General features: G+C 62.7%; 2 protein-coding genes and 1 long non-coding RNA gene across 6 annotated transcripts; 2 read left to right on the forward strand and 1 right to left on the reverse strand.

Moving 5' to 3' along the window:
- Nucleotides 1–1,083: 1,083 nt before the first annotated feature.
- CIMAP1D (CIMAP1 family member D) lies at nucleotides 1,084–6,649 on the reverse strand. 4 transcript variants are annotated; one of them, XM_070622193.1, is made up of 5 exons: nucleotides 6,259–6,603; nucleotides 5,195–5,302; nucleotides 3,323–3,436; nucleotides 1,752–2,096; nucleotides 1,084–1,684 (listed from the first exon to the last, which is right to left on the reverse strand). In XM_070622193.1, the coding sequence occupies exons 1-5, from the start codon at nucleotides 6,383–6,385 to the stop codon at nucleotides 1,104–1,106; spliced, it is 1,275 nt and encodes a 424-aa protein (XP_070478294.1). In that variant the 5' UTR covers nucleotides 6,386–6,603; the 3' UTR covers nucleotides 1,084–1,103. The 4 variants fall into 4 exon arrangements, with proteins under 4 accessions (XP_070478294.1, XP_070478297.1, XP_008507605.2 ...); XM_070622196.1 differs by having other exon boundaries at nucleotides 1,084–2,096; nucleotides 3,335–3,436; nucleotides 6,259–6,649; XM_008509383.2 differs by having other exon boundaries at nucleotides 1,084–2,096; nucleotides 6,259–6,649.
- A 4,017-nt stretch (nucleotides 6,650–10,666) lies between these two features.
- Nucleotides 10,667–13,610, forward strand: LOC139083745 (uncharacterized). The gene is made up of 2 exons (XR_011540646.1): nucleotides 10,667–10,803; nucleotides 12,157–13,610. It is a non-coding gene; the product is annotated as an uncharacterized lncRNA (long non-coding RNA).
- Nucleotides 13,611–21,895: 8,285 nt separating this feature from the next.
- MADCAM1 (mucosal vascular addressin cell adhesion molecule 1) lies at nucleotides 21,896–26,289 on the forward strand. Its single transcript, XM_070622197.1, has 5 exons — nucleotides 21,896–22,191; nucleotides 22,395–22,664; nucleotides 23,060–23,392; nucleotides 24,773–25,177; nucleotides 25,908–26,289. Exons 1-5 carry the CDS (start codon nucleotides 22,077–22,079, stop codon nucleotides 26,060–26,062), a joined length of 1,278 nt encoding a protein of 425 aa, XP_070478298.1. The 5' UTR covers nucleotides 21,896–22,076; the 3' UTR covers nucleotides 26,063–26,289.
- Nucleotides 26,290–27,293: the final 1,004 nt, after the last annotated feature.

A 27,293-nucleotide genomic window follows, 5' to 3' on the forward strand; every position in this document is an offset into this window, starting at 1 on the left:
GGATGCGCGGTGGGCCCGGGACCCGGGCTCCGGCTGCGGGCTCAGCCACCCCTCCCCCTCCCGCGCCGCCCCGGCTGGAACCGCTGCCGGGAAACAAAGGAGGGGCCGGGGCGCGCGGGCAGGTGGGGAAGGCGGGGCGAGGCCGCCCGGAGTCGGATCGATAAATCAGAGAAATGAGATCACCGCCCGGAGGAGGAGGAGGCGGGGGTGGAGGAGGAGGCCGGGTCGGGGCTGCTGCCCGCGGCCGGAGCGTCGCGCTGCGTCGCCGTTGCGCTCTGCGGCCCCGGGCGAGCGGGTGTCGAGGGCGCGGCCGTGGGTCAGCGTGGGGGTGGCGTTTGTGCGGCCCGGAGCCCCCATCGGCACTGGTGTGTGCGTGTGCCAGTGTGGTCCACGCGCATGCGGACTGCGTGAGGGTTGGGTTGTATGTATGGTGCGCGCAGACGTGAACGTGTGTGTGTTTGGGGAGGGGCCAGGTTCCCGCCCAGGTGTGTGTGTGTCGGGGTCCCGGCGTGTGTCCAGCTGCATATGTCAGGGTCCCGGTGTGTGTCCACCCAGTCCGCTGAAGGGGTGTGTGTTCAGCTTTGGCTGCTCAGGCTGTGGAGGGGACAGAGGAGGGAGAGGGTTGCCCCCCCCCCCCCAGGCTGGCCGGGACGCAGATCCTCACATCAGACCGACACAGGGCTCGGGGCTGCGCTCAAACAAGTGTCCAGTCTCTCCGAGCCCGGTTTTCTCTCAGTAAACGTCACCTGCCTCCTGAATTGCTATGAAGCTTAGATGATCTTATCAATACCTAGAACACGGTATGCACCTCTTAATGGCAGAGATTAGAATACATCCAACTCCTATACATCCTTCAAAACCCAGCTTCAGTGTCCCCTCTTCCAAGAAACCTATCTGGCTCCCCCCACTCAAAGCCCTGGCCCCACCTCTGGCCTCCTGCAGCTCTGGATCCCTCCTCTGGGCCCCTCCAGACCCCCAGGGGCTGCAGACTTGGGGGTCTGGATCCTGAGAGCAGAGTTCAGTTCTCCCTGTGATGCGAACCGAAAGTGGGTTAAATGAACACGCGTGTGAGATGCCGACAGCTTTCGGTGCCACACAGAGATTTATTGGCGAGCGGTTAGTGGGTGGGTGGAGGGGAGGGGCATCAGGGCAGCTTCCAGCCTGGCGTCGGGCTGGGACCCCAGCGGGCTGCCGGCTCCATGAGAAGCAGGGACGAGCCCAAGTTTGGCAGAAACCCGAGCTGTGTGGCTCACCCAGGCCCTGGCGGGACGGACACCGAGTTCTAGGACACAGGAAGCTCCATCTCCGGCCGGTCGCCTGGCCGCGGGGAGGGCCAGGGGTGTCCCTTTCTCCACGTGGCCTGGCTTGACCTGGCGTGACCAGGACGGAAGAAACTGGGGCGCCAGGAGAGGCTCCCAGAGTGTGGGGCCGCGGGGCCACAGGTCACAGCCCCCGGGGACTGGCGGGAGCAGGTGGCCTAGAAGGACCTCAGACAACTCAGAAAAGAAGGGAGGAGGCCCCCCCACCCCAGGCAAGGCCAGGCCCAGGAGGGACCGCCCACACCCCACTTCACAGCCTGGGGAGACTGGGCTCACACCCAAGGTCAGGGTGTCAGGGCGTGGTGTCCGCGGCCATGGTGGCGGCTGGTCTGGAGTGGCGGATGCCCATGGTGAACGCCGGGGCCCTGGCTTTGGTCACGGTGACCTGCTCGGGGCTGTGGGTACCAGGACCCGGCGTCTCATCCCGGGGGCGCGGGGCCCGGGGCCGCCCCAGCATGGTGAAGGCCGGCCGGCGCTGGCGGTAGGCGTTGGGGTCCGGGCTGTCATACTGTCCCGGGCCTGGGATCTCCGCGGGGTCCTGCGGCGGGCGGGCGGGGGGCGTGCGGCCCACCACCGAGTAGCTGGGGCTGCTGGGCTTGGTGAAGATCTGGGAGCCCCAGAGGGAGGGCAGCGTGTAGGTGTTGGGGGCTGGGGCTGAGGTGTCCGGGGGCTGCGGGCGGAGACGGGAGCCCAGTGTGAAAGCCGGGGGTGTCCGCTGGCGAACAGGGGCCACCTTCTCTGGGCTGTAGGCCCCGGGGCCCGGCGTCACCTCCAGAGCTGTGAGGAGGGGGCAGGAGGGTTGCAATGCACAGTCCCCACCTGCCCTCGGCCCACCGGCCTCCCGGAGCTCAGAGCACTTCCCAAGCAGCCCCTTCCCCGACCTCCCGACACTGTGTGTTGCCCTCCAAGCACCCAGGCCTCGGCCCAGGCTCAGCCCTCCCCTCAGCCTTCCAATTCCCATCCCCGCCTCCCACCGCGTTCTTCAAGGCAGCCCCGCAGCCCACTCCCTCCTGCCCCCCACACCCTCCTTCTAGGCAGAGCTCTCACGGCCCCGTCTAGGATCCCCTGGCCTAGGTCTTGCCCTCTGTCCAGACATGGCCACATTGCGGTGGGATGGTCCCCACGTGGGTCTAACTCCACCACCAGACTGGGGTCTCATGAGAAGCAAAGACGAGTCAAATCTATTTCAACTCCCCAGCACTTGGCCTCACGCATGTTTGAGTGGATGGTTGAGTAGAAGGATGGGTGGTGAGTGGTTCATTGAGAAGTGAATGAGTAGATGAATGGATCCATGGATGTGTAGGTGGATTGTGGATGGATGGATGGATGGATGGATGGATCATGGATGGATGGATGGATCATGGATGGATGGATGGATCATGGATGGATCATGGATGGATGGATGGATCATGGATGGATCATGGATGGATCATGGATGGATGGATGGATCATGGATGGATGGATGAATGGAAGGATGGACGGATGGATGGATGGATGGATTGGATGATGAACAGGTGGACGGGTGGGTAGGTTGGTGAGTAGATAGATGGGTGGATGGATGGAGGGGTGAAGTGATGGATCGGTGGGTGGACGAGCCCATGGGTGACAGGTCGAAATGAAAGGGTGGGTGGATGGGAGCCTGGAATCGGGTAATTAAGTCAGGTGCTCTGGTTGAAAGTGAGCTGTTTGGAGCCTGTGAAGGGGACTGTCACATTCGCACAGTCCCCTCTGCACCCTGCTGGGTCCTGATGCTGAGGACGAGCCCTGGCTGCTCTCGTGGCCCCACGTGTGCACACAGTCACCGTCTCCCTGGCCCACTTCACTCATGCAGGTTCTCTCAGGCCCCCAGCCCCTCTTCTGAGTCCCGTGGATTTCGTCATTCCAAAGACCCTGAAGTTGTAAGAACTCAGGGACAGGAGGGGAAGGAGAAGACAGAGGTGGGAGAGTCACAGAGACCCCGAAAGGGCAGGGTCCTCGTGGGACAGCCCAGATCAGCCACTCACCCCGATATTTACCCCGGCCCTGCATGGAGTAGGCAGGGGTGCAGCTTCGGCCGAAGCGGGTGACGTTCGGGTCCAGGAAGTAGATTGGCCCAGGGCTGGCATCCTGCGGACATGCTGGGGAGAGGAGGCCAGGGTTCTGAGGGCGCCTCTGACGGCCCCACGCTGCTCAGTGCCCCTGATAGTCCTGGGGCCCCGCCGCCCTCCAGTCGCCCCCAGCAGGGACCTCGGACCCTGGAGGTGGGGTTGCCCTGACCCAGAGCCCCAGGTCTCTGCTTGGACCGTGCCCTTGTGACCAACGCTGTCCCACCCCCAGCCTCTCCTCGCCGTGGGCTAGGACCCAGCGGGTGGATTGGTCAGAGCTGCACAAAGTAAGATGGAGCAGGGTCTGGATGGGGTCCTCTCTTTCAGTCCCCAGCTCGGTGGCATGTGACATGCTTGGGGAGGGGCTCGGGGTGGCCTCTGTGAGCCATGTCCTTGGGCACCTATCCAACTACTCACGATGCCATCGCCACTACTGTTAAGCACACACATCTGTGTATAGCAAGTTTGACGAGGATTAATTGGTGTATGTACTAAGTGCGTGTCCACACACGTGACACCGTGCACGCTTGTGTGTGACAAATGAGTGAAGCCCCGCTCAGGCCATTTCCCACCTCAGGACCTTTGCCTATGCTGCAACCTCTGTTGGAGTCCCCTTCTTCTCCTGGGGGCCCCACCGAACTCCTACTCATCCAACAAAGCCCAGATGCCATGCCCCCACCTCCAAGAAGACTTCCCTGGACATTCAGCAGAGTCTATGCTGACCTCCACCCCGACCCCCCAGCCCCAGTGTCCTGGGACAGGACCGGAACTGGGGGGCTGGGTGGCTGTGGGTCATGGGCTAAGTTCTTAACCCCTCCCAGGGACAGATGCGAGGCTGAGCCCTCATTCGCTTTCTGGGGCCCCTTGCGGCTTCCTTTGGGACTGAAGGCTGAGAGGGGGCTGCCGGCACAGCCACCGCTCCCAACAAGGCTCCATCGGCATGAATCAAATGCGCCACGCGCGACCCTCGCAGCCCCCGCCCCGGCCCCCGTGGGACCTCGGAGCAGCTCCAGAAGTCGGGAGATGGAGCTTGTGGGCACCGATGTGCGGAGCACAGGCCTGCTGGGACGTGGCGGGGCCACCGCGCTGGCCACATCCCTGCATCCCACGCCTGCTCGCGCCCTGCCGCACCCACGTCGGGCCAGAGGAAAGCGGACGTCACGGGGGCGAGGTCACCCACCGACCAGGAGGCACCGTGGCCTGCTGACCCACCAGCCCTGCCCGTCCAAACCACAGAGAATCCTCCTTGCACCCTCGCCACAAGCCTGTGAGACAGGCAGGGCCTGCGAGCCCCGTTCTTGTGGTCGGGGAAACTGAGGCTGGCCCTCGAAGCCCACGTGTATTGGGCGCTGACTGGATGCCAGGCCCAGTGGAGCTGCTTCGAGGCATTTAGTCCTCATTAACGAACGTGTCCAGGCATCTAAGGTTTGTGTGATCCTGACGACAGCTCTGTAAGGAGAGCGTTGTCGCTGTCTACGGAGGAGGAAACTGAGGCACAAAGGAGTTAGGACTCTGCAAAGCCCAGAAGGCAACACAGTCCTGACCGCCACACACTCCTCCTTCCATTCTCTCCATCAACAAGGAAACAAAGGCCCAGAGAGGCACAGCATCTTCTCCCGGGTCACACAGCAAGCTGGGGTTCGGGCAGCCCTCCTAGCTTCCTGCCTCACTCAGGGGGCCTGGAGCTAACGGAGCTGGGGAACGCTCCCTGGGGGGAACCTGGAGGCCCAGGAGGCCCCGCTCCAGCCCCTGCATCCCCTACCCCCAGCATCCCCCACCTCCCCGCCTTACCCTCGCTGGGCCTCCGGAAGAGCGAGTAGGCGGGACCCGTCACCTTGGTGCAGTCGTGGTTGGTGTAGCCAACGGTGGACGGCAGGATGTACAAGCCCGGCCCAGAGCCTGCGACCAGAGCCCCCAGTCACAGCCCAGAGACGGGGGGGCTGGGGCCCAGCCCCTGAGCCTTCCCCGGGCTCCCACCACAGTCCAGGGTGTCAGGGGAGCTGCCTCCCTGCCGGGGGCAAAGGGCGGGACACAGGCATTGTGAGTCACAGGGGAGCGGGGCTGCGGGCCAGAACCAGACACTGTCACAGGAGGGAAACTGAGGCCAGGCACAGACACTGTCACAGGAGGGAAACTGAGGCCAGACACAGACACAGTCACAGGAGGGAAACTGAGGCCAGACACAGACACTGTCAAGGGAGGGAAACTGAGGCCAGGCACAGACACTGTCACAGGAGGGAAACTGAGGCCAGACACAGACACTGTCAAGGGAGGGAAACTGAAGCCAGACACAGACACTGTCACAGGAGGGAAACTGAGGCCAGACACAGACACTATCACAGGAGGGAAACTGAGGCCAGACCCAGACACTGTCACAGGAGGGAAACTGAGGCCAGACACAGACACTGTCAAGGGAGGGAAACTGAGGCCAGACACAGACACTGTCAAGGGAGGGAAACTGAAGCCAGACACAGACACTGTCACAGGAGGGAAACTGAGGCCAGACACAGACACTGTCACAGGAGGGAAACTGAGGCCAGGCACAGACACTATCACAGGAGGGAAACTGAGGCCAGGCACAGACACTGTCATAGGAGGGAAACTGAGGCTAGGCACAGACACTGTCAAGGAGGGGAAACTGAGGCCAGGCACAGACACTGTCAAGGAGGGGAAACTGAGGCCAGACCCAGACACTATCACAGGAGGGAAACAGGCTGGTGAAGGGCAGGGACTCCTCAGAGGCTCCCGTCTCGGCTGGGCTCCCGGGACTTTCCAGAAGCCCTACGGGGTGAGGGGTGGGGGTGGAGCAGGAAAGGGTCTCACGGCCACGGCCCCCTCCCCACGCCCACGCATACCCTTCTCCACGGTGGCTGCCCCGCAGGTCTTCCGCAGGCCGGTCTCTGGAATCTGGCACTCGGTGGCCTGCCGGCCCAGGGGTGCTGTGGTCAGCCGCGGGGCGGGGTCGCAGCCCAGGGTCCCCATGGCAGCAGGTGAGGGGCTGCAGGGAGCACGGGGCTCGGCAGTGCCCGCCCTGGCGTCTCCCTCAGCGGCAGCAGCTCTGGGCTGCGGGTGTCGGCACTGTCCCTGATCCTCACGGCTTCTGCGGACGCTGGCAGGGCCCCGGCCTCACCACACCCTCCGGGGACGCACAGACAGCCCCTTGTCCCTCGGCGGGGAGTCTTGGGGCCCTGGCCCCAGCCGGCTGGTCGGGCGGACGCTGGCCTGGAAGTGGGGCCGGGATCGAGTGTCGGCCGGGCGGCTGGACAGTCCAGGAAAGAATCCGGTGTCAGCAGAGCAAGTCCCCGGGGAGCTGACCGAGCTGGGCAGCCAGGGCCAGAGCAGGGCCCAGGGAGCCAGAGCCGTGAACTTGACACCCTCGGCCTTGTAGCTGGAGGGACTGGTGAGGTCATGGGGGGGCGTGGTTCCATTTCTACAGTTTGGGAAACTGAGGCATGGCCCAAGGTCATACAGCAAGTTCGCCACTCTGGGAGTCGCAATGATGGGCCCAGAAGCCTGCCTGCCTGCTTTCATTCTTCCAGTCAGCACTTATTGAGCACTTACTGCATACCAGGTTCTGTCTGGGTTGGTGGCGACAGCACAAGAACAGACGGACAGGAGCTGATGTTCTCAGAGGAGAGAGAGAAAAGAAACAATAAATTAGTAAATGAACACATGGGGTATTAGAAGGCATTGAATGTTCTGGAAAACACAGAGCAGTTGGGAGGGTGGGTGCAAGCCGAGGATTAGGGCAGGGTGAGAGGTCATGGCATTGAGAAGGTGAGAGAAGAGCATTGCAGGATAGGGGAATGACCATGCAAAGGCCCTGGGGTGGGAGGTGATATTGGTCCTCCAGGGCAGCCTGCTGACTCCCAGAAGTCGGTAGGATTTTCTCCAGCCCATTGCAGGGTTTACTTTCCTGCCTGCACTGAGGCTTCAACTGTGTCAGGCTCCGAGCAGGGGCTCAGGAACGCTTGGCTGGACAGGACTCAGATTCCTGTCCCTCCATGGTGTCCTCGTCAGTTGCGGGATCAAGGGCCCTCCTGCGCGCCTTTTTTTTTTTTTTTTTTTTTTTTAGGAAGATTAACCCTGAGCTCACATCCGTGCCCATCTTCCTCTACTTTATATGTGGGACGCCTCCCACAGCACGGCTTGACGAGCGGTGCGTAGGTTCACACCCGGGATCCAAACCGGCGAACAAACCCAGGGCTGCTGAAGTGGAACGAGCGAACTTAACCGCTGCGCCACCGGGCCGGGCCCCCCGCACCGCCTTTTTTTAACAGCGTGATTGAGTTACAATTCACACACCACACAGATCACTCCGCCATGGAACGTTAACACAGTCCACCATTTTTAAAATATTTTCATCAAAATATCATAATCTACATAAAAGATCATAAATCGAGGCTTAAACGCTAATATTGGAAAAGAGGAAAGATCTCAAAATCAATGACTGATGGGTCTACCTTAAGAAGCTAGAAAAAGAGCAAGAGAAGGAAAGAGATGAAATGCGTAACAGCGGGAACGCACGAGAGAGAAAACCGCAGAAGAGCTAACAGAGCTCCAGAAGCTGGTTCTTTAAAAGCCGATTTGTTAAACCTCCAGCTGGACGGATCAAGAAAACACAAGGACGGGAGGGATTTGTGAGGAAGATCACAAGCCCGATGCCAGGAAGGGAAGGGGGACATTACTACAGATCCACACACGTTACGGGGACAACGCGGGGCATGCGGAGCCGCAGAGAGAAAGGTCCCGACTCTGGGACAAAGGAGATCTTCTGCCCAGCATTTCCGGTGTCACCTGCCGCGTTCTGCACCTTGGGGACCTTCTTCACAGGCGTCATCTGGTTCAGCGGTCTCAGCATCTCACTGAGGAGGTGCTGCCGCTGACCCTCATCTGTGGCTGCAGATGGGGAAACTGGGGCACGGAAAGGGGGAGTGACGGGTGCAGGTCCCTCAGGAACTCATCGGCAGAGCCAGGACTCGAACACAGCACTCTGACTCTGATTTCAGATCAAAGCTCGGGGTCAAGACTTCTCGGTTCTGGGGCCGGCCCAGTGGCCCAGTGGTTAAGTGGCCCAGCCTGGGGTTCGTCAGTTCGGATCCCGGGTGAAGACATGGCGCCACTTGTCAAGCCATGCTGTGGTAGGCGTCCCACATATAAAGTAGAGAAAGATGGGCATGGATGTCAGCTCAGGGCCAGTCTTCCTCAGCAAAAAGAGGAGGATTGGTAGCAGTTAGCTCAGGGCTAATCTTCATCAGAAAAAAAAAAAAGACTTCTCCGTTCTAATCCCAGCTCAGCTTCCTGGGAGTGCTGAGAATCCTCTGTGGACTTCCTCGATGCTCTGGATAGACCCACGTCCTCGCCGTCACACAGGGCCCCACACAGTCCCATCTCCACTCCCCCTCCTCTCGCCTCCCACCCCTCAGTGCTTGGTCTCTCCACCCTTGCTATTCCTTGAAGCTGCTAAGCCTTCACCTCAGAGCCCACACCTGCCCTCCCTCCTCCTGCCCTCCCTCCATCTGCCCTCCCTCCGCCTGCCCTCCCTCCTCCTGCCCTCCCTCCTCCTGCCCTCCCTCCGCCTGCCCTCCCTCCTCCTGCCCTCCCTCCGCCTGCCCTCCCTCCTCCTGCCCTCCCTCCTCCTGCCCTCCCTCCGCCTGCCCTCCCTCCATCTGCCCTCCCTCCTCCTGCCCTCCCTCCATCTGCCCTCCCTCCGCCTGCCCTCCCTCCGCCTGCCCTCCCTCCTCCTGCCCTCCCTCCTCCTGCCCTCCCTCCGCCTGCCCTCCCTCCTCCTGCCCTCCCTCCGCCTGCCCTCCCTCCGCCTGCCCTCCCTCCTCCTGCCCTCCCTCCGCCTGCCCTCCCTCCTCCTGCCCTCCCTCCTCCTGCCCTCCCTCCGCCTGCCCTCCCTCCATCTGCCCTCCCTCCTCCTGCCCTCCCTCCATCTGCCCTCCCTCCTCCTGCCCTCCCTCCATCTGCCCTCCCTCCTCCTGCCCTCCCTCCTCCTGCCCTCCCTCCTCCTGCCCTCCCTCCATCTGCCCTCCCTCCTCCTGCCCTCCCTCCTCCTGCCCTCCCTCCATCTGCCCTCCCTCCTCCTGCCCTCCCTCCTCCTGCCCTCCCTCCGCCTGGCCTGTCTCCGCCTGGGATGCCTCCACTCAACCTCCCTCCACCTAGGATGCCTTGACCAACAAGTCAGCCCACAGCTGGCTCCATCCTCAGTGACCTGTGGGCCCCTTGACATTGGACGAGCCACCTTCTTCTTTCCAGAAGCAGCACAAACTCCAGAACCATGGACAGAACTGGGCACTGAGGAGGGAGGCGGGAGATGAACACCCAAGCTCTCTCTCCTCCTGCTCATCAGTGCCTCCCCCTGAAGTGCAGGAGCCCGGGGACAGTACCACTGAGGTCGGCCTCGAGGACCCAGGGCCAGGCAAAGAAAGGACAAAAGTCCCATCTGGAGGCTGTTCCCCAAACCCATCACACCCCATGCCTCAGCCCCCCGCCCAGGCCACATCAGCCAGCCACGCAGTGCAGACATCCGGACGCACTGGTTCCCGCACGGACTCAACCCCAACTGACTTAGTTTCCCCTCTGTTATGGCTATGACCCTGTGCCTCCTTCCCAGGGATGGGACCCTCGATCCAGGGTCGAGCTGGGACCCAAGCCCAACTGCCTCAGTTTCCCCTCTGTGAGATGAGCTACCACCCCCTGCCTCACTCCCAAGGACAAGACCTTACATTCAGGCGCCATCCAGGACTTGGCCCCAACTGTCTCCATTTCCCCATCATGACGTGGGAAGGAGCCAAGAGCTGACACAGGGGTGGGGACAGACTGAAATGGTCGCCCAAGCCTGTGAAAGGCGGCCTCGGGGACCTGTGGGCCCAGCGACCTCACCAGACTGAGCTCAGGCCCCCTCCAGCTGGCCAGGCCCCGCTTTGATGCCACCAGCCTCTGTGGACACTTCACCACCGCCAAGTAAACAGCATGGAAATGAACACTAATTAACTCGAAGCACGTGCAAATGAGCCACGTTTTTACTCCAATCTGATTCATTGACAGAAGAGGACAGATCAGAAAAACAGGAAAAGGAGGCTGGACCTGGGGTGAAGGTGCGCCCCGCCCAGCAATCGACCACCAGCTGCTGGGCCTCCTCAGTTACGGCCCTTATCACATTTATTAATTCAACATGTGCATCTGGGCGCCAGGCATGAACAAAACACACGAACTCCCGGCCTCACCTTTTTTGGAGAGAGGCAGACAAATGAGTCTTAGGTTACCCTAGAAGCTGGCAGGGCGTGGGGGAAAATCAGGGCCAGGAGGCCTTGGAGGCGTGGGGAGTGTGCAGTTTGAAATGGGGACGTCAGGGGGCCTCACTAGGAAGGTGACGTTGGAGCAGAGGCCTGGAGGTGAGGAGGGAGCCGAGGGGATCCGGGGAAAGGGCCCGGGCGGAGGGACGTGCCTGGTGGAGGGACAGCGGGGCGGCCCGTGCGGCTGCAGCGGAGGAGTGAGGGGGCGACGGAGGCGGCGCGGCGGGCGAGGGCGCGGGCTCCCGAGGGAGGGACGTGGGGGCCGCGCGGCTGCGGGCGGAGCGGGGACGGCGACTCGGGCTCGCCGCGCCCTTTGGCGGCTGCGGGGCGAAGAGCTGAGGCGGCGCCGGGAGACGGGGAGGGGACGGCGGGGGTCCGGGAGGATGCGGGGAGGATGCGGGGATGGGGGGTGGGATGATGGGGAGGATGCGGGGATGGGAGGAAGGACGGGGGAGAGGGGAGGATGCGGGGATGGGGGGTGGGATGATGGGGAGGATGCGGGTATGGGAGGAAGGACGGGGGAGAGGGGAGGATGCAGGGATGGGAGGAGGGACGGGGGAGGGGGGAGGATTCGGGGATGGGGGAGGGACCGCGCTGGTCCAGGAGGGATGTGGGCAGGATGCGGGGATGGGGGAGGGATGATGGGGAGGATGCGGGGATGGGAGGAAGGACGGGGGGAGGGGCGGAGGATGCGGGGATGGGGGAGGGGACGGCGCTGGTCCAGGAGGATGAGGGGAGGATGCGGGGACGGGGGAGGGATGGGGGGAGGATGGGGGGACGGAAGGAGGGACCGCGCTGGTCCAGGAGGGACTCGGGGAGGATGTGGGGATGGGGGAGGGATGGGGGGATGTAGGTGCGCACACAGGCAGGATGGGGGGATGGGGGAGGGAGCGGGGTGGAGGGGCGGAGGATGCGGGGATGGGAGGAGGGATGATGGGGTGGGGAGTGACGGTGAGACCAGCCCGACGCTGGTGGAGGAGGGGCCAAGAAGCGGGTGGGTTCTGTGTCTACTTTAAAACTAGGACCAACAGGATCTGATGTGGGGCTGGGGGAACCAGAGGTGTTGAGGCGCCTCCAGGCTTCAGGCCTGAGAACGTGTGTGGGGAGGGCAGCAATGTGGGAGGGGTGTTTTAGAAGATCAAGAGTTCAGTTTCGGAATTGTGGGTTTGGGTCTCTCCGGGAGATGCCCCCAGACACCTGATGGTCAGCCAGCCATCCAGGTCTGGGTTGTTTGTTGTCTGTCTACACCCAATAATAAGTTCCCCCAAACACAGCAGCTTAAAACAGCACACACACTTATTCCGTGCCAGTTTCTGAGCGGCAGAAACTCTGCTCAGGCCGCACTGACCCTGTCGGCCAGGGCCAGGGCTGGGGCTCGTCCGCTGGCTGGACTGGGGCAGGGTCGGCTCCAGGCTCCCTTGGGTTGTGGAACTGACTTCCTTGTTGTTCTAGGACGGGCCCCTCCTTCCCGCTGGCTGCTGGCTGGAAGCCCCTCTCAGCTTCTAGCCACGTGGCCCCCTAACATGGCTACTTCATTCTCCAAAGTCAGCAAAGGAGAAGGTCGGGGCCACAGGCAGGGCTGGAGCTGGCGCTGCGTTTACGTCGTCGTGTGAGCAGGGCCCCCGCCAAGCACCCCGGCACTTCCCTCTCAGCTCCCCTGTCTCTGCCTGGATCCACTGGCTCCTTCTTCAGTCGCTGAGAAAATGCCACTGCCCCAAAACTCCCCATCTTCCTCTTTCCGTGTAACCCCCTTTCTGCGACCGAATGATCTTTTGAAATCAGAAGTCACCCCAAACCTGTGTCCTGCCTACAAAACCCTCCCTGGGCTCCCACGTGCCGTGAACGAACCCACACTCCTGACCTGGCCTCTGGGTGTTGGCTGTGAGGGCAGGGACTGCATTTATTGGGCACCTACTGTATGCCAGGCTCTGAGCTAGGCATTGGGGACTCAGAGTCAAGCAAGACAGCCCACGAGAAAGGATGCGAACCACAGGTGTAATCTTGAACGTTCCAGTAACCATAACCAAAAAAAGAGAAAATACCTTTAATAACACATTTAACCCCAAATATTATCTTTTCAGCATACAAAAGTTACAGATATTTTGCATTCTTTTCTTTGTGCTGGTCTTCAAAGTCGGGTGTTTGTGGGGGTTTTGGGGGGGGGTTTTTTTGAGGAAGATTAGCCCTGAGCCAACTACTGCCAATCCTCCTCTTTTTGCTGAGGAAGACTGGCCCTGAGCTAACATCCGTGCCCATTTTCCTCTACTTTATATGTGGGACGCCTACCACAGGATGGCTTGATGAGCGGTGCCATGTCTGCACCCAGGATCTGAACTGGTGAACCCCGGGCCACCGAAGTGGAACGTGTGAACCCAACTGTTGCACCACAGGACTGGCCCGTGGTGTATGTTTTGCACTCACGGCACATCTTGGTTCAAGTACTCGGTGACGACATGTGGACGGTGACAGCACAGGCTGGAGCGTTTCAGTCCAGAATCAACCCCTTAGTCCAGCAGCTCTCAACCTGGGGTGATTCTGCCCCAGGGGACCCTGGACACTGTCTGCAGACAACTCTGGGTGCCAAGACTGGGGGTGCTCCTGGCATCGAGCGGGACTCTGCGCAACACCCCGCAGTGCTGAGGGGGAGACCGGCTGCACACGGCCACAACCAGCATCTTGTCACAGCTTGGCAGCCGCTCACAAATCAGTGGCACCCGTGCAGCCAGCGTGAGATCCTGCAACCTGGTGTTTGCAGCCCCCAGAAGCCCCTCGTGCCCCCTTCCAGTCATCTGCTTCCCTCCACCCCGTAACCACCGTCCTGACTTCTAAGGCAGGGCTGTGTTGTCCCTTTTTCGCTCTATATGAACGGACCTGTGCACTGCATTCTTATAAAGCCTTTCCCTCAACCTCGTGCGTGAGATGCATCCTGCTGTCGGGTGCAGTGGGAGACCACCTGCTTCCATTGCTGGGCGTGATATTCCATTGCGTGAAGATACCGACCTTTATTCCAATGTTCACAGCGTTCTGGGTGGAGGGCAGGGCCCTGCAAAGGCCCTGGGGCAGGACTGTGCCTGGCATGTTGGAGGAACAGCGAGGAGGCCAATGTGGCTGGAGCAGAGGGAGCAAGGGGGAGAGAGGGAGGAGGGAGGGCAGGGAGGGGACAGAGAGGGCAGATGGTTGGGGCATGGTGGGTACAAGGAGGATGGCTGTCACCCCGAGGGATGTGGGAGCCATGGATGGTTTGGAGCAGAGGGGCGTGGTCAGGTGTAAGAGTCAGGAATGGCTGCCCAGCCTTGACCTGAATCCTCTGAAGGACAGATTTGACCTCAACCCAGAGGAGGGGACCAGCTGATTTCTTCAGTTGTTTACTGTCCGTTTCTCCCACGCTCCTCCATGTATGCAACACGCACACACATACACACAGGAAGAGGCAGGAACTGTTCCCAGTGCCTCTTTCTGAAATCTCGGAGGGCCGAGGGTGAGGACGCCCCCGGGAGGCTGGGCTTGTTGGACGACCTGTTCTCTGTCCCCGGCACACCTGCGGTGTTTGCAGGGGACGCCGCCCCACCCAGTGTTGGCTCATGCTCTGCCCTCCCAGCCACTGCCATCTGTCACTTCCCCTCCCCAGGGGCCCTGTCCCTTGTCCCTTGTCCTTTGTCCCGCGGCCAGGCCCCTAACTCAGACTCACGTGTCTGCCTGGCCGCCTGCCCTTTGTCCAGCGGGGACTCTAACAAGGGAGCCTTGTTCTTCCTGAGGACGAGGACGCTGCGAACCCGCGGGTCTCCCCTCCCGCCTCCATCCCAGAAAGAGCGGCTCTGCACGTGGGACAGAGCGGGGACGAGCCGGCTCTCGTGTCTGTGGGTCCCTGGCTGCACGGCCACCGTGTCCCCCTTTTGCAAAGGACATCGAGGTTCAGGGGGAGGAAGGGCTGGCATTGAGGACCGGGTGGCTGGAGGGGTCCCAGCAGGCTTTCCTGGAGCCTGCGAGGTCCGACTGCCCAGGTCCTCTCCCTGCCTCCAGCCTGACCCAGCCCTCGGCCTCCTCGCTTTTCTAGAACAGACCAGGCGGCTCCAGCCGCGGGCCTTTCCCACGTGGACCCTAATTCTCTTGGCTTCCCTCAAGTCTCGACCCCCAGACTTAATTCTACGGCCTGCCCCGGGCTTTCTTTTCCCACGTCCTTCGTCACCAGCTGAGATCGCACACAGCCCTGGCCCGAGGGGCGGCGGCAGCCGGAGTCCCTGAGGGCTGACTGTTCACGCGGGAGTTTTGTGAGCTGGGGACGTCCTGTTGTGGCTCGAAATCAGCCCCGAGCCCCGAAGGGAGCGTCTGCCCCACGGCAACCAGCGCGGCTACACCTGTTCAGCATCCACGGACGCATCTGCCTGCGCATCACGCTCGGAGTCACGGTCCCCGGTCCCGCCTCTCCGCCGTCACCCGGCACCCGCCACACCGCCTGGCACTCGGTCTAGCAGGCACTCAGTGAGCATCCGCCGAATTAGCGAGCGACCCTCCCGCTAGCGACCGCTCGGGCTGGGACATCCGCCCCACGACCCTTAGACCAGACGCTGAACCCCAGCGCGACCCCATCCGGGCAGCGCGACCCGGCCCCCGAGACCCCGGCGCCCAGCGGGCCCGAGGTCGCCACCCCAGCCCGGGGGAGGCGGGAACGCCAAGCCGCCGCCTGTCCCCACCGCGTCCCCGTGTGCAGGTCTTCACCCGCACCTGTTTCCCGAGACCCGCGGCCACTCGACCCGGACGGCCGGCATCGGGCCTCCCGGGACCTGGACGACACGGCGCGGGTCCGAAGAGGCCGGACCGCCCGCACTCGCGCCCAACCGAGTGGACGCTCCGCACCTCCGTCCCCGAGCGGCGCCGTGTCGGCAGGCGAGGCGGGGCTCCGGGCTAGAGAGGCCTGCGGCGCGCGCGGCCTGGTGGGAAACGCAGCCCGGGCCGCAGACCCCCGGCGCCCGCGGCATGCCGGGAGTTGTAGTCCGGCGTTGCGGGGTCGGCTCAGGGACTGCCGAGCCTTGAGGGCGAGGCCGGGGCGCACACCGGCAGAGGCTGAGCCGGGCGAGTCGGGGGCTGCCCGCGGCCGGAGTGTCCCCCGCGGTCGCGCTGCAGGACGGGGCGCCCCGCGGGGCGGCGCGTGACCGGCGGGAAGAAGCGGCTGGACTGCAGTTTCCTGCTGGACGAGAGGACGGTCACCAAAGCGGCGGTGCCGTGAGTGCCGAGCCCCGGGGACGCGTCCCCCAGCGCCGGCCCCGACCCCGGACCCCGCCCCAACCCTGAGCCTCAGTGCGGGCCGGACCCCGGACTCCGGTCCTGACCCTCAGCGCCTGCCCCGACCCTGACCCCCAGCACCAGCCTGACCCCAGACCCCAATCCTGACCCTGACCTTCAGCGCCGATCCTGACCCCGGACTCCAATCCTGACCCTGACCCTCAGCACCAGCCCTGCCCCTGACACTGACCCTCAGTGCCGGCCAGACCCCAGGACCCTGATCTTGACCCTGACCCTCAGCACCCACCCTGACCCTCAGGATCAGCCCACCCTGGACCTCCCTCCCACCCCTAACTGTGCTGGGCACCCACAGCCCACATGGACTGGCTGGGACTCCGGTCTCTGCCTCGGACGCTGAATCTGACCCCATTCCCTGCCCAGGACCCCCAAACCCAGCCTGTGCACCCAGACCCCTGCCCCAGACACCCAGGCAGAGTCTGCAACCCGGTTCCCCAGCTCCCTGCAGAACACCCCCAACTCCACCCTGACAGCAGGGGCTCTGAACTGAACCACGGCGTGACCCTGACCTGGCTGCCAGGCTCTCATGCTGCACAGGCCCCCTGGGCAGGAATATCCCTGAGGGGTCTGGCCAGGCCGCCCCCAGCCCTCGCCCTCCGCAGGCGGCCAGCCCTATTCTCCCAGGTAACCCAGCCCGTCCCCCCAGGGTTCCCAGCCTCAGACCTCTGCACTGCTGGTGTCGGCTGGTTGTCCTAGGGCTCTGTAGGGTGCGGAGCAGCATCCCTGGCCCCCAGCCCCCGATGCCAGGAGCACGCCAGGGTGACAACCACAGACGTCCCCAGATGCGGCCTGGTGAGGACCACTGTCCTAACCCTCAGGACAGCAGGCCCCCAGGTCCCCGAGTGGACTTCGGTGGAGAAGGAGAGGGCCGCTCACCACCCCACAGAGGACACGTCCGTTCTGGGGTCGGGACAGAGGCCGGAGCCCCTGCCCACCAGACAGAGCAGGAGCCGCACAGGCCACTCACGCGAGAAATGCAGGGAGAAAAGGGCTGCGTAAGTCAAACAGAATGAGTTTCATCGAATGTACTTATTTAACCAGCGTGTCCAAAACATTAGTGTTTCAACACGTAATCAGTTTTTAATAAACATTGAGGTATCTCACGTTCTTCCTTCGTGCTGAATTCTCAGAATCCCGGATGTGGTTTATACCTACGTGTGTCTTACACATAATTTTCATGGGAAGTATTTCATCTGTATTTAAGATTTCCTAAAACCGTAGTTGAAAGAGTAGATTCCGTGGGAATCAGAATTGACCGCCTCAGGATGCGTGTCTCTGGCATGTGGATTATTTGGGGCTGGTTACTTTTAAGAAACTGCGGAAGGGGAGAGCTCGGAGGACCAAGCAGAAGTGACCCTGTGTACGAGAAGTGACGTCTGTGCGGGGAAATCTCCATCCGCAAAGGTGTCTCCTTCTGCGCCAGGAAGGGGGGGGGGGGTGACCTCATTTCTAGAAACTAATCAATGCGGAGGGCGAGGACTCGAGTCTGCATAACACCCTGACTCCCGTTTACTGGAGTAAACAGCCTGCTTTGCTGGTCCCCCTGTCCCCGTCCTCCTCTGTCTTTAGCTGAAGACGGTATTCGAGGGGGCGGCCTCGGCCGATCCGGCGAGTCGCTCGGTTTCCTGGGTTTCTCCCACGTCCACATGTTCATACAAACTGCTCTGGAGTTTGGAAGAGGGTCTGATCTGGAGAGAAAATTGGGTGTGAACAGCTTGTAGATGAAAGTTGAAGCTTTGATCTATCCGCTCAGCAGATATACATTGAGCATCTCCTGTGCACCAGGCACTATTCCTGGGCCCTGGACACATCAGTGAACCCAACAGGCAGAGCTCCCTCTGCACAGGGAGCCTGGTTCTAGTGGGAAAGACAGATACTAAACAATAAACCACAAATGAGTGAATTACAGAGTATGTTGGAAGACAGCAGGTGCTGCAGAAGAAACAGAAATGGATCAGAGTAAGGGGTGGAGGATCCTGGGGGAAGTGGAGGAACCTGGGGGAGGTGGTTCCACTTGGGGAAAGAGTGCATGCTGGAGGGCTGGCCCCGTGGCCGAGTGGTTAAGTTTGCGCGCTCCGCTGCAGGTGGCCCAGTGTTTCGTTGGTTCGAATCCTGGGCGCAGACATGGCACTGCTCGTCGGACCACGCTGAGGCAGCGTCCCACATGCCACAACTAGAAGAACCCACAACGAAGAATACACAACTATGTGCCGGGGGGCTTTGGGGAGAAAAAGGAAAAAATAAAATTTAAAAAAAAAAAAAAAGAGTGCATGCTGGAGAGAAGAGCAAGGGCAGCCAGAGAGAGCCCAAGAGCAGGACGCCCATCAGTCCCCCACCCGCCATGAGTTGTCACAGAAATCAAGGGGGTGAGGCCTCCAGAGGGCATCAGGTGAGGCAGGAGAGAGAGCAGCCTGTGGAGTTAGCACCAGCGGGTGGTGTCTGTGGGGACCAGGCCACAGTGGGCTGAGGGAGGGCAGGGTTGGGATTGGGGTCAGGAAGAGGGCCCCAGTAGTGCAAAAGGAGGGAAGGATGGCATGATGCAGGAGGGGGCACATCTGAGCTAAAGTGCAGCAAATAAGCTGCCAGGAGAAAAGCCATGTTCTGAAGCTGTCTGATTTTCCCGTGTTGTCCCATCTCCTGTCAGTTTGATTCCTGGTCCAGCCACAAGGACCTGTGGGTAGAGGACTCCGCTTCCTCCCCTGCAGTGGACAGACGGGCGGGTGGACGATGGATGAGGTGATGGATGAGGTGTCGGATGGGCAGGTCTCTGCTTAGACACACAGAGGAGGGCTGACCCCTGAGCTGCCCCTGGTCTGCCCGCACCTCCTGAGGTCCGTTTGGGCCTGTTCTGCCCCCGCCCTGGGAGGGGTGGTGAGCTGTGTGCCGACCTGTCCCCAGGTGAGGGGCAGGGTGTGGTCACCGGCCTCCACGGCTTCAGCCTCCACCTGTTTCACGTGGAGCTGAGTGAGACAGAGGCCCTGGTCGCCAGCTCCATCCCCCAGCACAGTGCCCTGGCCCTGAGTGTTAGAAGCTCAGCGGTGGGTCCCCACAGCCTGCAGGCCAGGGCCCCCGTGGGCCAGGAGCCGCAGCTGGAGGACAGCACAAGTGGAGCCCCCCGTCCCAGGTGGGGGACAAGCTTCAGTCCCCGGGGAGACTGGCCCTGCCTGCAGGGGCTTCCGGGACCCCCACCTCCACTGGGGGCTTCCACCCTGTCCGTGAACCCAGATGTCGCTGCTCGAAGCCTCTGCTCCCAACGCTCCTGACAACCTACATCTGATGCTTCAGAGGGCCGAGGGGCCGGGCAGCTGCAGACCCCGGACTCGGACGGCCACCCACCCACTTCCTGTTTTTGCCAAACTTGGGTTTAGCTTCGGAGAGAAAGAGAACCACCATGTGACATGTGGTCATGGGCTTTCCGTGTCGGTTGTTTATTTGGGATCCTGGTCCCCCACCTTAGTGCCCTGGGGGTCACCCTCCCACCATGCCCCTCAGCCCAGCTCAGCAGGGCGGTTTCGGGGACCAGCAGGGGTATCGAAGGCCCAGTGGACTGACAGCCACTTCCACTCTAGAGCTTTGTGTCCCCGTCATTTATTAAAGGACCACTTGCAGCCTCATCCCCTCCTCCCCACTATGGCAGAAGTCACATCGGGGCTGGGGTCCTCCAGAGCCTGAGCTGGCGGGGACCCGAGGGGGGCCATGCCCTCACAGCTGCAGCCCACCCCAAAGGAAGAGCCAGGAGAGCCCCCGTGACCAGCGGTGCTAGTGAGGGGGGCCTGGCCCAGCCTGGCAGGAAGGAGGGAGCTGGCGTGACCGGGGCCGAGGGTGCGCAGGCCCCTCCCGGACACCCTCCGAGGCCTGTTTTCCTGGCAGAACACTGCTGCTGTCGAGGAAGGTGGACGGGGAGGCCAGGATGTCGGGTCTGGGGGGGCTGGGACCCCCCATGCTTCGGAGGCTTCCTGCGAGGCCTCTAAGGACTTCCTCCGGGCGGCGACAATGCCAGGAAGAGGTGATCCACAGGCAGCATGCAGGAAGCCCAGGCCGGGGGGCAGAAGGGGACCCCAGGCCCCACCCGCTGGCTGCAGGGGGCTCAGTCTCCCAGGGACAAGACCGATGTCCCAGGTGCGAGCGGGACCCGTGTCCAGCCCCCACCAGAGCTGGCCCCAGGCTCCTGGGGGTCCACCTGGGCCCTCCCTCTGGGCCCCCACCCCGTCCCTCTCTTCTCCCCACCATCCCCTTGCTCTCCGCCCCAGGCCCGGCTCTTCCCCACCTCTGCCCAGATCCTTCCGGGTGGCTGCTGGCTGCCCCCCATCCTCGGGCCCCCTTAGCCCTCCCGGAGCCAGGCGCGTCGTTGGATGTGAAGGCTCCTCCTCCACACAGGTGGAGCTCAGGCCCGGAGGACCGGTGAGGGCTGGGCAGTGGCCAAAGAGCCAGGTCACACCCCATGGGGCCTCAGCCTCGAGGGCGGCAGGAAATGGGGTCAGGGGCTGGGAAGAGGGCCATTCGTCAGGCCCGCTGCCCCCCGCCCGGGTCAAGTGCCCAGCTTCCCGAGAGGGGCCCACACCCCCTGCCTGGGGAGGGCCGGACCTTGGAGCCGGCCTTCCTGTGCGGCCTTTCCCGGCACCCGGGCCGGGGGGATGGGACTAAGGAAGAGGGCCACCAGGTTCACACACCTGGACCCTCACCATGCCAAGGCCTCAGTCTCCCCCTCTGCTCCCAGCCCCTCCTCAGTTGCTGCCTCTGACCATCAAGAGGCTGAGAAGACCGTCGGGCAGAGCTGGTGGTGCTTAGAAACCCCATCGCCTGGCTGCCCCAGCTCTTATTCCAAAGCCAGGGAAACTGAGGCACAAGCCACACCCTGAGGCCGGCTGGGGGCAAACCAGGACCCCTCCATCCTTTTCGTCCCGCATGCCTGCTATGCGTGGGGCCTGGGGTCACAGCGAGCACCCCAGACAAGCTCCCCCGACAGGGGAGATGTGACCAGCTACACGACCTCGTCACGTCTGGAGGAAAACACACCAGGAGAAAGGGCAGCCGAGGAGGGGGCAGTGGGCAGGCAGGTGCGGAGGACGCAGGAGGCAGCACTGGACCTGGACGGAGACCCAGAGTGATGAGGGCCCAGCCCTGCAAAGGCCCTGAGGCTGCCAGTCCTACAGGACTCCGCCACGGCCCCGGAGTCTGGATTTTCTCCTTTAGGCCACAGGCAGCCTCAGGGTGTTGGTCGCTCGGAGGGTGTTCCTCAAACCGCTCTGGTGCCGGGTGCTGAGCGGCTGTGCAGGGCAGACAGAGAGAGGGGAGCGGGCCAAGGGGCACCGGGAATGGGGGTGCACTCGCGTGTTCACAAGAGGGAGACTGGCTGACACCTGCTGCGAGTGGAAGCCTGGCCGGGGTCCCTTCCCAGGCCTCTGTGGGGTTCCCTGTGGACCCCAGACCCAGGTCCCCGTGTGGAATGGAGCCTGGAGGCGGCCCCGTACCCGGGGCTCCCAGGCTCCACCAGGCCTCCTGTCTGAAGGAGGGGAAACAAGCTCAGCTCAGGGCTGGGTGGTGCCCCGTCCCAGGCCCTGGCGGGCCTCAGCTCCATCATCCCTGGGGAGACCCCCACTTGCAGGGGAATACAACCCACAGGAGACCCCACCCCTGGAGACCCCCGCGCACGCCGCCCTGGACACAGCTCGCTCTTCGTCGCCCCCGCGCGGCCGCTCGGGACCAGGGCGCGAGAGTCCGGCCGGCCGGGGACCGGGGTGGGCAGGGGGCGGTGCCGACCCTAGGCCTGGTTCCGATTTCCCTTCAATTGACCTCGGGGGTCATCGTCTGCTGCGCGCGCTTTCTTATCTTCCCGTTTCTAAAAGTGAGACCTGGACTCGGCCCAGACCCACCCGCCCCGCCTCTCTGACCTCGGCCGGACCCGCCTTGGCCGCCAGCCCCTGCCTCCCTGTCGCCTCCGGGGTCGGGGGTCAGGGCGGGAAACCCCTCGGGAAACCCCCGGGGAGCAGCTGGAAGAGGGGGCGGTGGCAAGGAGCCCCGGGCGCCGCTATTTAAGCCACGGCCGCGTGGGCTGGGGACACGCAGGGGCCGGCATGGAGTGGGGCCTCGGCCTCCTGCTGCCCCTCTTCTTGGGGCTGCTGCGGCGCGGCCGCGGTGAGGGTGGGGAGCTCCGGGAGCGGAGGAGTCTGGGGAGGGGAGGGGGGTCAGGTGAGACGACGGGGCGCAGGGAGGGGAGGGGGCTCAGGAGGGAGGAGGGGGCGCAGGGAGGGGAGGGGGTCCTGGAGGAGAGCCTTGGCGGGGGCGGGGCTGGGAGGGCTTGGGGTCCAGGCGCAGGCGCCCCTGGGACCAGTCCAGGCCAGGGTCCCGCGTGGCGGGCGGGGCGCCCGGCTGAGCGCGCCGTCTGCCCGCAGGTGCCCTGGAGGTGGAGCCGCCCGAGCTCGTGGTGGCGGTGGAAGTGGGTGGGTCGCAGCAGCTGACCTGCCGCGTGGCCTGCGCGGACCCCGCGGCGGCCTCGGTGCAGTGGCGCGGCCTGGACACCAGCCTGGGCGCCGTGCAGTCGGGCGCGGGCAGCAGCGTCCTCTCCGTGCGCAATGCCTCGCTGGCGGCGGCGGGGATCCGCGTGTGCGTGGGCTCCTGCGGGAACTCCACCTTCCAGCGGACCGTGGAACTGCTGGTGTTCTGTGAGCCCCGCCGCCCCTCGCGCATCTGCACACCCGGCAGCCCCGCATCACCTCTGTCCTCCTTTGCCGCTGCCTCCTCTCCGGAGCCTTTCGGGATTGCCCACCCCGCCCCAGCTCCGTGCCTGCGTTCCAGGTCCAAGTCGCTCTGCCGTCCGCTCCCTCCTCTGCGCACCCTCCTCCCTGCAGCCTCCAGGCCTTCAGTCCCCCATCCTTTCTACTCTGGGCCCCTCCCCCTTATATTCTAGCCACACCGAGCTTGGCCTCTGGGTCTTCCATGTCGCTGTGCACCAACAGTCCCCGCTCACCTTTGACCCCACCCCACACCCCCTCCTCAGGGCCCTCTGTGGTCCTGACCCTCCGGACTCAGCCCACCCCCCTCCATCCCCTGTCCACAGCCTTCCCGGACCAGCTGACCGTCTCCCGAGTGGCCCTGGTGGCCGGGCGGGACCAGGAGGTGACCTGCACAGCCCACAACGTCTCGCCTGCCAGGCGAGACGACCAGAACACCGTCTCCTTCTCTCTGCTCCTGGGGGACCGGGAGCTGGAGGGGGCGCAGGCCCAGGACCCGGAACTGGAGGAGGAGTCCCAGGACGGCGAGGACTCGCTGTTCCAAGTGACACAGCGCTGGCTGCTGCCCCCGCTGGGGACCTTCCCCCCGCCCGCCCTCCAATGCCAGGCCACCATGAGGCTGCCCGGCTTGGAGCGGAGCCACCGCCAGCCCATTCCAGGTGAGTGAGGACCTGCCGACCCGCACCTTGGCGACCCCCAAGGAGCGAGTGAAGTTGCACCACCCAGCTCCTCTGCCTTGATGAGCGGGGCCCCACTCTGGGACCCTAGTTCCCCCCTCACCTGCTGCGTTCCCATCCGAATGGTCACACTACCCATGGTGGCTGGGGAAATTGCAGGGTCCTGCCCCGGGGCCTTTGCGCTGCCATGCCCTGCACCCAGAATGCCCTTCCCCCGGATCTCTCTGTGGCTCCCTTACTCACCTCCCTCAGGTCACCTTTCCAGTGAGGCTTCCCCTGACCCCCCTGCCCTGCCCCTCACACATGCACACGTGTATGCACACACACATGCACACACACACAAGCCCTTTCTCTTCTCCTGTTCTTGTTTCCGACACCTTTTATCAACACCTGACATCCCGTATGTTCTCCTTATTTCCTTTTGTTATCTGTCTTGCCTGTGGTCGGCTTCACCAGGATGTGGATGTGTCTGTTTGGTTCTTGGCTGTGTGTCAGGGGCTAGAGCGGTGCCCGGCGCACAGTAGGTGCTGGATACCTACGTTCTGAATGAGTGAATGAACGAATGAGTGAATGACCTCACCAGGCACAGGGCAGAGTAGGTGCACGATAAATACGTGTGGTGAACAAACGAAAGCATTTCCCGTGGGGCCTGGTGCACAGCAGGTGCTCCGTTCGTGTCAGACGTTACTGTTAATTAAACCCACACGTGTCTAATCCGGGACAGGCCCTTTGTGGCCTCTCACTACAGAAGCACCAATTCTCTCTCAGACAGGGCACCCTGAAACTCACGTTAATGTGCTTGGGGTCGTGGGGGTCAGGCAGCGCTTGGGTCAAGTAGAAGCCAGGGGCTGGGGAGGGGGTGGTGGCAGGGCACATGGAGAGGCTGCTGGATCCGAGAGATTTTATAGGAGGACGTGCAGACCCCTCCTGGGGCCTCAGTCTCCCCATCTGCACCACAAGGTGACGAGCAGAAAGCTCAAGGACCCCCTCCCGCCATGGGGAGCATCTTCCCCTCTCTCCACCTCCCAGTCCCACAACAACCCAGCAGTTGATGACCCTGACCTTGCACTCCGGGCCCCCGTGTGAACTGGGTCACTGTCCACAGCAGCCCCGGGGGGTGGCCATTGCCCCCAGTACAGTGGAGGAAAGTGAGACCCGGAGCCCCAGCAGCTCACTCAGGGTGGGGCGGCTGCCATGGACCCCAAGACCGCTCCCAGCCACCGAGATACCTGCGATCCACCCGAGGGGCCCAGGGTGGGCTCGCAGCGGTTCTGGTCCAACCCCATGATCCAGATGGAGAGACTGAGGCAGGAGGGGGGGCCTGGGGCGGCAGGGAGGGAAAACGGCCACCTTGTTTTCCAGTCCTGCACAGCCTGACCTCCCGGGAGCCCCCTGTCATGACCTCCCCAGAGGCAACGCCCCAGCAGGGCTCCACCCGCAGCCCTGGGAGTCCAGACCCCACGAGTCCTCGCCCCACCAGTCCAGGCCCCACCTCTGGGAACAGCTCCGCCAGGACCTGCCGCCCTGAGATCCACCAGTCGCCTGCGCCAGGGGGCCTGGAGCTGCTGTGTGAGGCGGCCTGCAGCCCTGGTGTGGCCGTGCGCTGGATCCAAGCCCCTGGTGGTCTGGAGGCCTACGATAGGCGGGAGGCCGGAGCCCAGGCTTGGCTGAGCATGCCGTGGGCCGAGTGCACCCCCGAGGGGTGGTTCCAGTGTCGCCTGGACCCCGGGGGCCAGATGGCCAGCCTGTACCTGGTCCCGCAAATCTGTAAGTTCTGGGACTGGGGAGGGCCCAGAGGAGCCACGGGTGGTGGGGGGACGCCTTGCATCACCCCAGACCAGGAAGTGCCCCACCCAGCCTCAGTGGCCAGACGGCCTCCCCGACATCGTGCAATTACAGTGGCCTGGCATGGCGATGGCTGTAAATTTCAGGGACGTGAGATTTTACACCTCTTTGTAAACTAAAATTTACAATACAGACCCGAACAGCCTGTGGGAGGGAAATGGAAATAGGATACCGCCACTTAGGGAATTTCAAATTTTCTAGTAGCCACATTCAGAAAAAAAAGTACAGATAAGTTTGATACTATGTTTTATAGAACCCAATATATCTCAGACGTTATCACGTCAACATGTAATCTCTAAACAAGTGTGAGTGAGACATTTTATATTCCTTTTATCTGGAGAAATACACATCTTCAACGTGCGATGTGTATTTACACTGAGGGCGCTTGCAGACGAGCCACACTCTGAACACAGACATGGCCTGTGCCCACCTCACTGGACAGCCCACCTCCCACCGTCAGGTCCTATGCACCTTTCAAAAGATTCCCCCTGGATATCCAGGGGTTTGCACATGTCAAAAGCTGTTCTAAATGGTGAAGCCCTTTGTAAAGTTTCAGGGAGCTCGGTAGATTTGGAAGCCCTCAGCAGCTCTGCTGAGCTTCTCCCCAAAACCTGCAAAGAGGGGTTCAGGCTCCTCACGCTTCTTTCTACAGGCTCCCCAGTGCCGTCCGCGACCGTGTGGACGGGCAGCGTGGTGCTGGCGCTGCTGCTGCTGGCGGTCCTCACCTATCGCCTGTGGAAATGCTGCCGACAGACCACGGGGCCCACCAGCTCCTCTGGGCCCCCTGCCCTGCCTGGACCTGACTGAGGGGGTGGGAGTCAGGAGGTCACTCCTGAAGTGACCGGCTGTTCCTTCACTCACTTGTGACTGGAGGACGTTTGCAGGGCTCTGGACTGCATGAGGGCTGACTGCCGGCCCCTCACCCTGAAGGTCAGCAGTTCAAGCTCCCCTGCTGGCTGGATTTCCCCTGAGTGGGGCCCCTGGGAGCCACCCCCTACGGTCCAGAGCTGGAGAATAAAGAGCATCTGGTCTGACTTCAGTGGTCCCTGTCAGGGTATGAGGATGCTGGAATCCTCTGCACAGCCCCTCTGAACTGGGTGACTCCCCAGCGCCACGTGGCCAGGGCTGGGGAGAAGGGGCAGCCGGAGGATGCGCTCTGCCCGAGGTGGGCCATCACCGGTGCCTGCGCCCTTCCCTGGATTTGAGGACACCGGAGCCTAAAGAATATCTAGGACTCCTCAAAAGAAGTGGGGGACAGTATTTGGTGGAGGAAGAGCGTGGGCAGAGACACAGAAGAGAGGTGGCTTATTAAGGGAAACTGCATCTCTTTCTGGGTGGCTGGGGGCTGAGGAGGGGGGAGAGGAGAGAAAGGCTGGAGATGAGACCAGCATATGAAGGGGTGCAGGTGCCGGGGACTTCAGCCTGCGGGCACGGGGGAGCTACGGGAGAGTCTAGAGCTGTAGAGGACGCGGTGTGAGAAAGAGCTCCTCGATGGTGAGGAAAGGTAACAGCCTGGACCGTGGGGACCACGAGAGGGCCAAGCATTCCGCGAACACGTGCTGGGGACTTGGGGCCACGGGAGCCCAGAGCAGTCCCTAAGCTTAGCCTGGTGGGTGGCTGCGGGGAGAGGGGGGTCTTTCCCCCTAAGGTGAGCTATAAACTCAGACGGAGATTGGGTTGGGTTTACGACCAGCCCGCGCACAAAGGCTCAAAGACGAAAATCAGAAAAGTGGGCGGGGGCGGCGCTCAGTCCAGGAGTCTGGGCGCATCCATCCCCGCCCACGCTCGGCCGGGCCTCTCCGGTAACCAAGGAGACTCGTTGCTAGGGGACCACACTAATAAAAGACTCGCCCACTACCAAGATGGCAAGCAATCCGGCTTCATGCCAGAAACCAAGCCCTGCCTGAGGAGCCATTTTGGAGTCTGGCAAAATTCAGGTTCCGGACCCGAGCCAGGAAACTCAACCAGTCCACGGAAAGAGAAAACCCGAGGGGGAGTGCCGACTAGAACCCAGGGAGAGAAGGATCTGCGCGAGTCA

Source organism: Equus przewalskii, chromosome 6, assembly GCF_037783145.1.
Source record: "Equus przewalskii isolate Varuska chromosome 6, EquPr2, whole genome shotgun sequence".
NCBI lineage: Eukaryota > Metazoa > Chordata > Mammalia > Perissodactyla > Equidae > Equus > Equus przewalskii.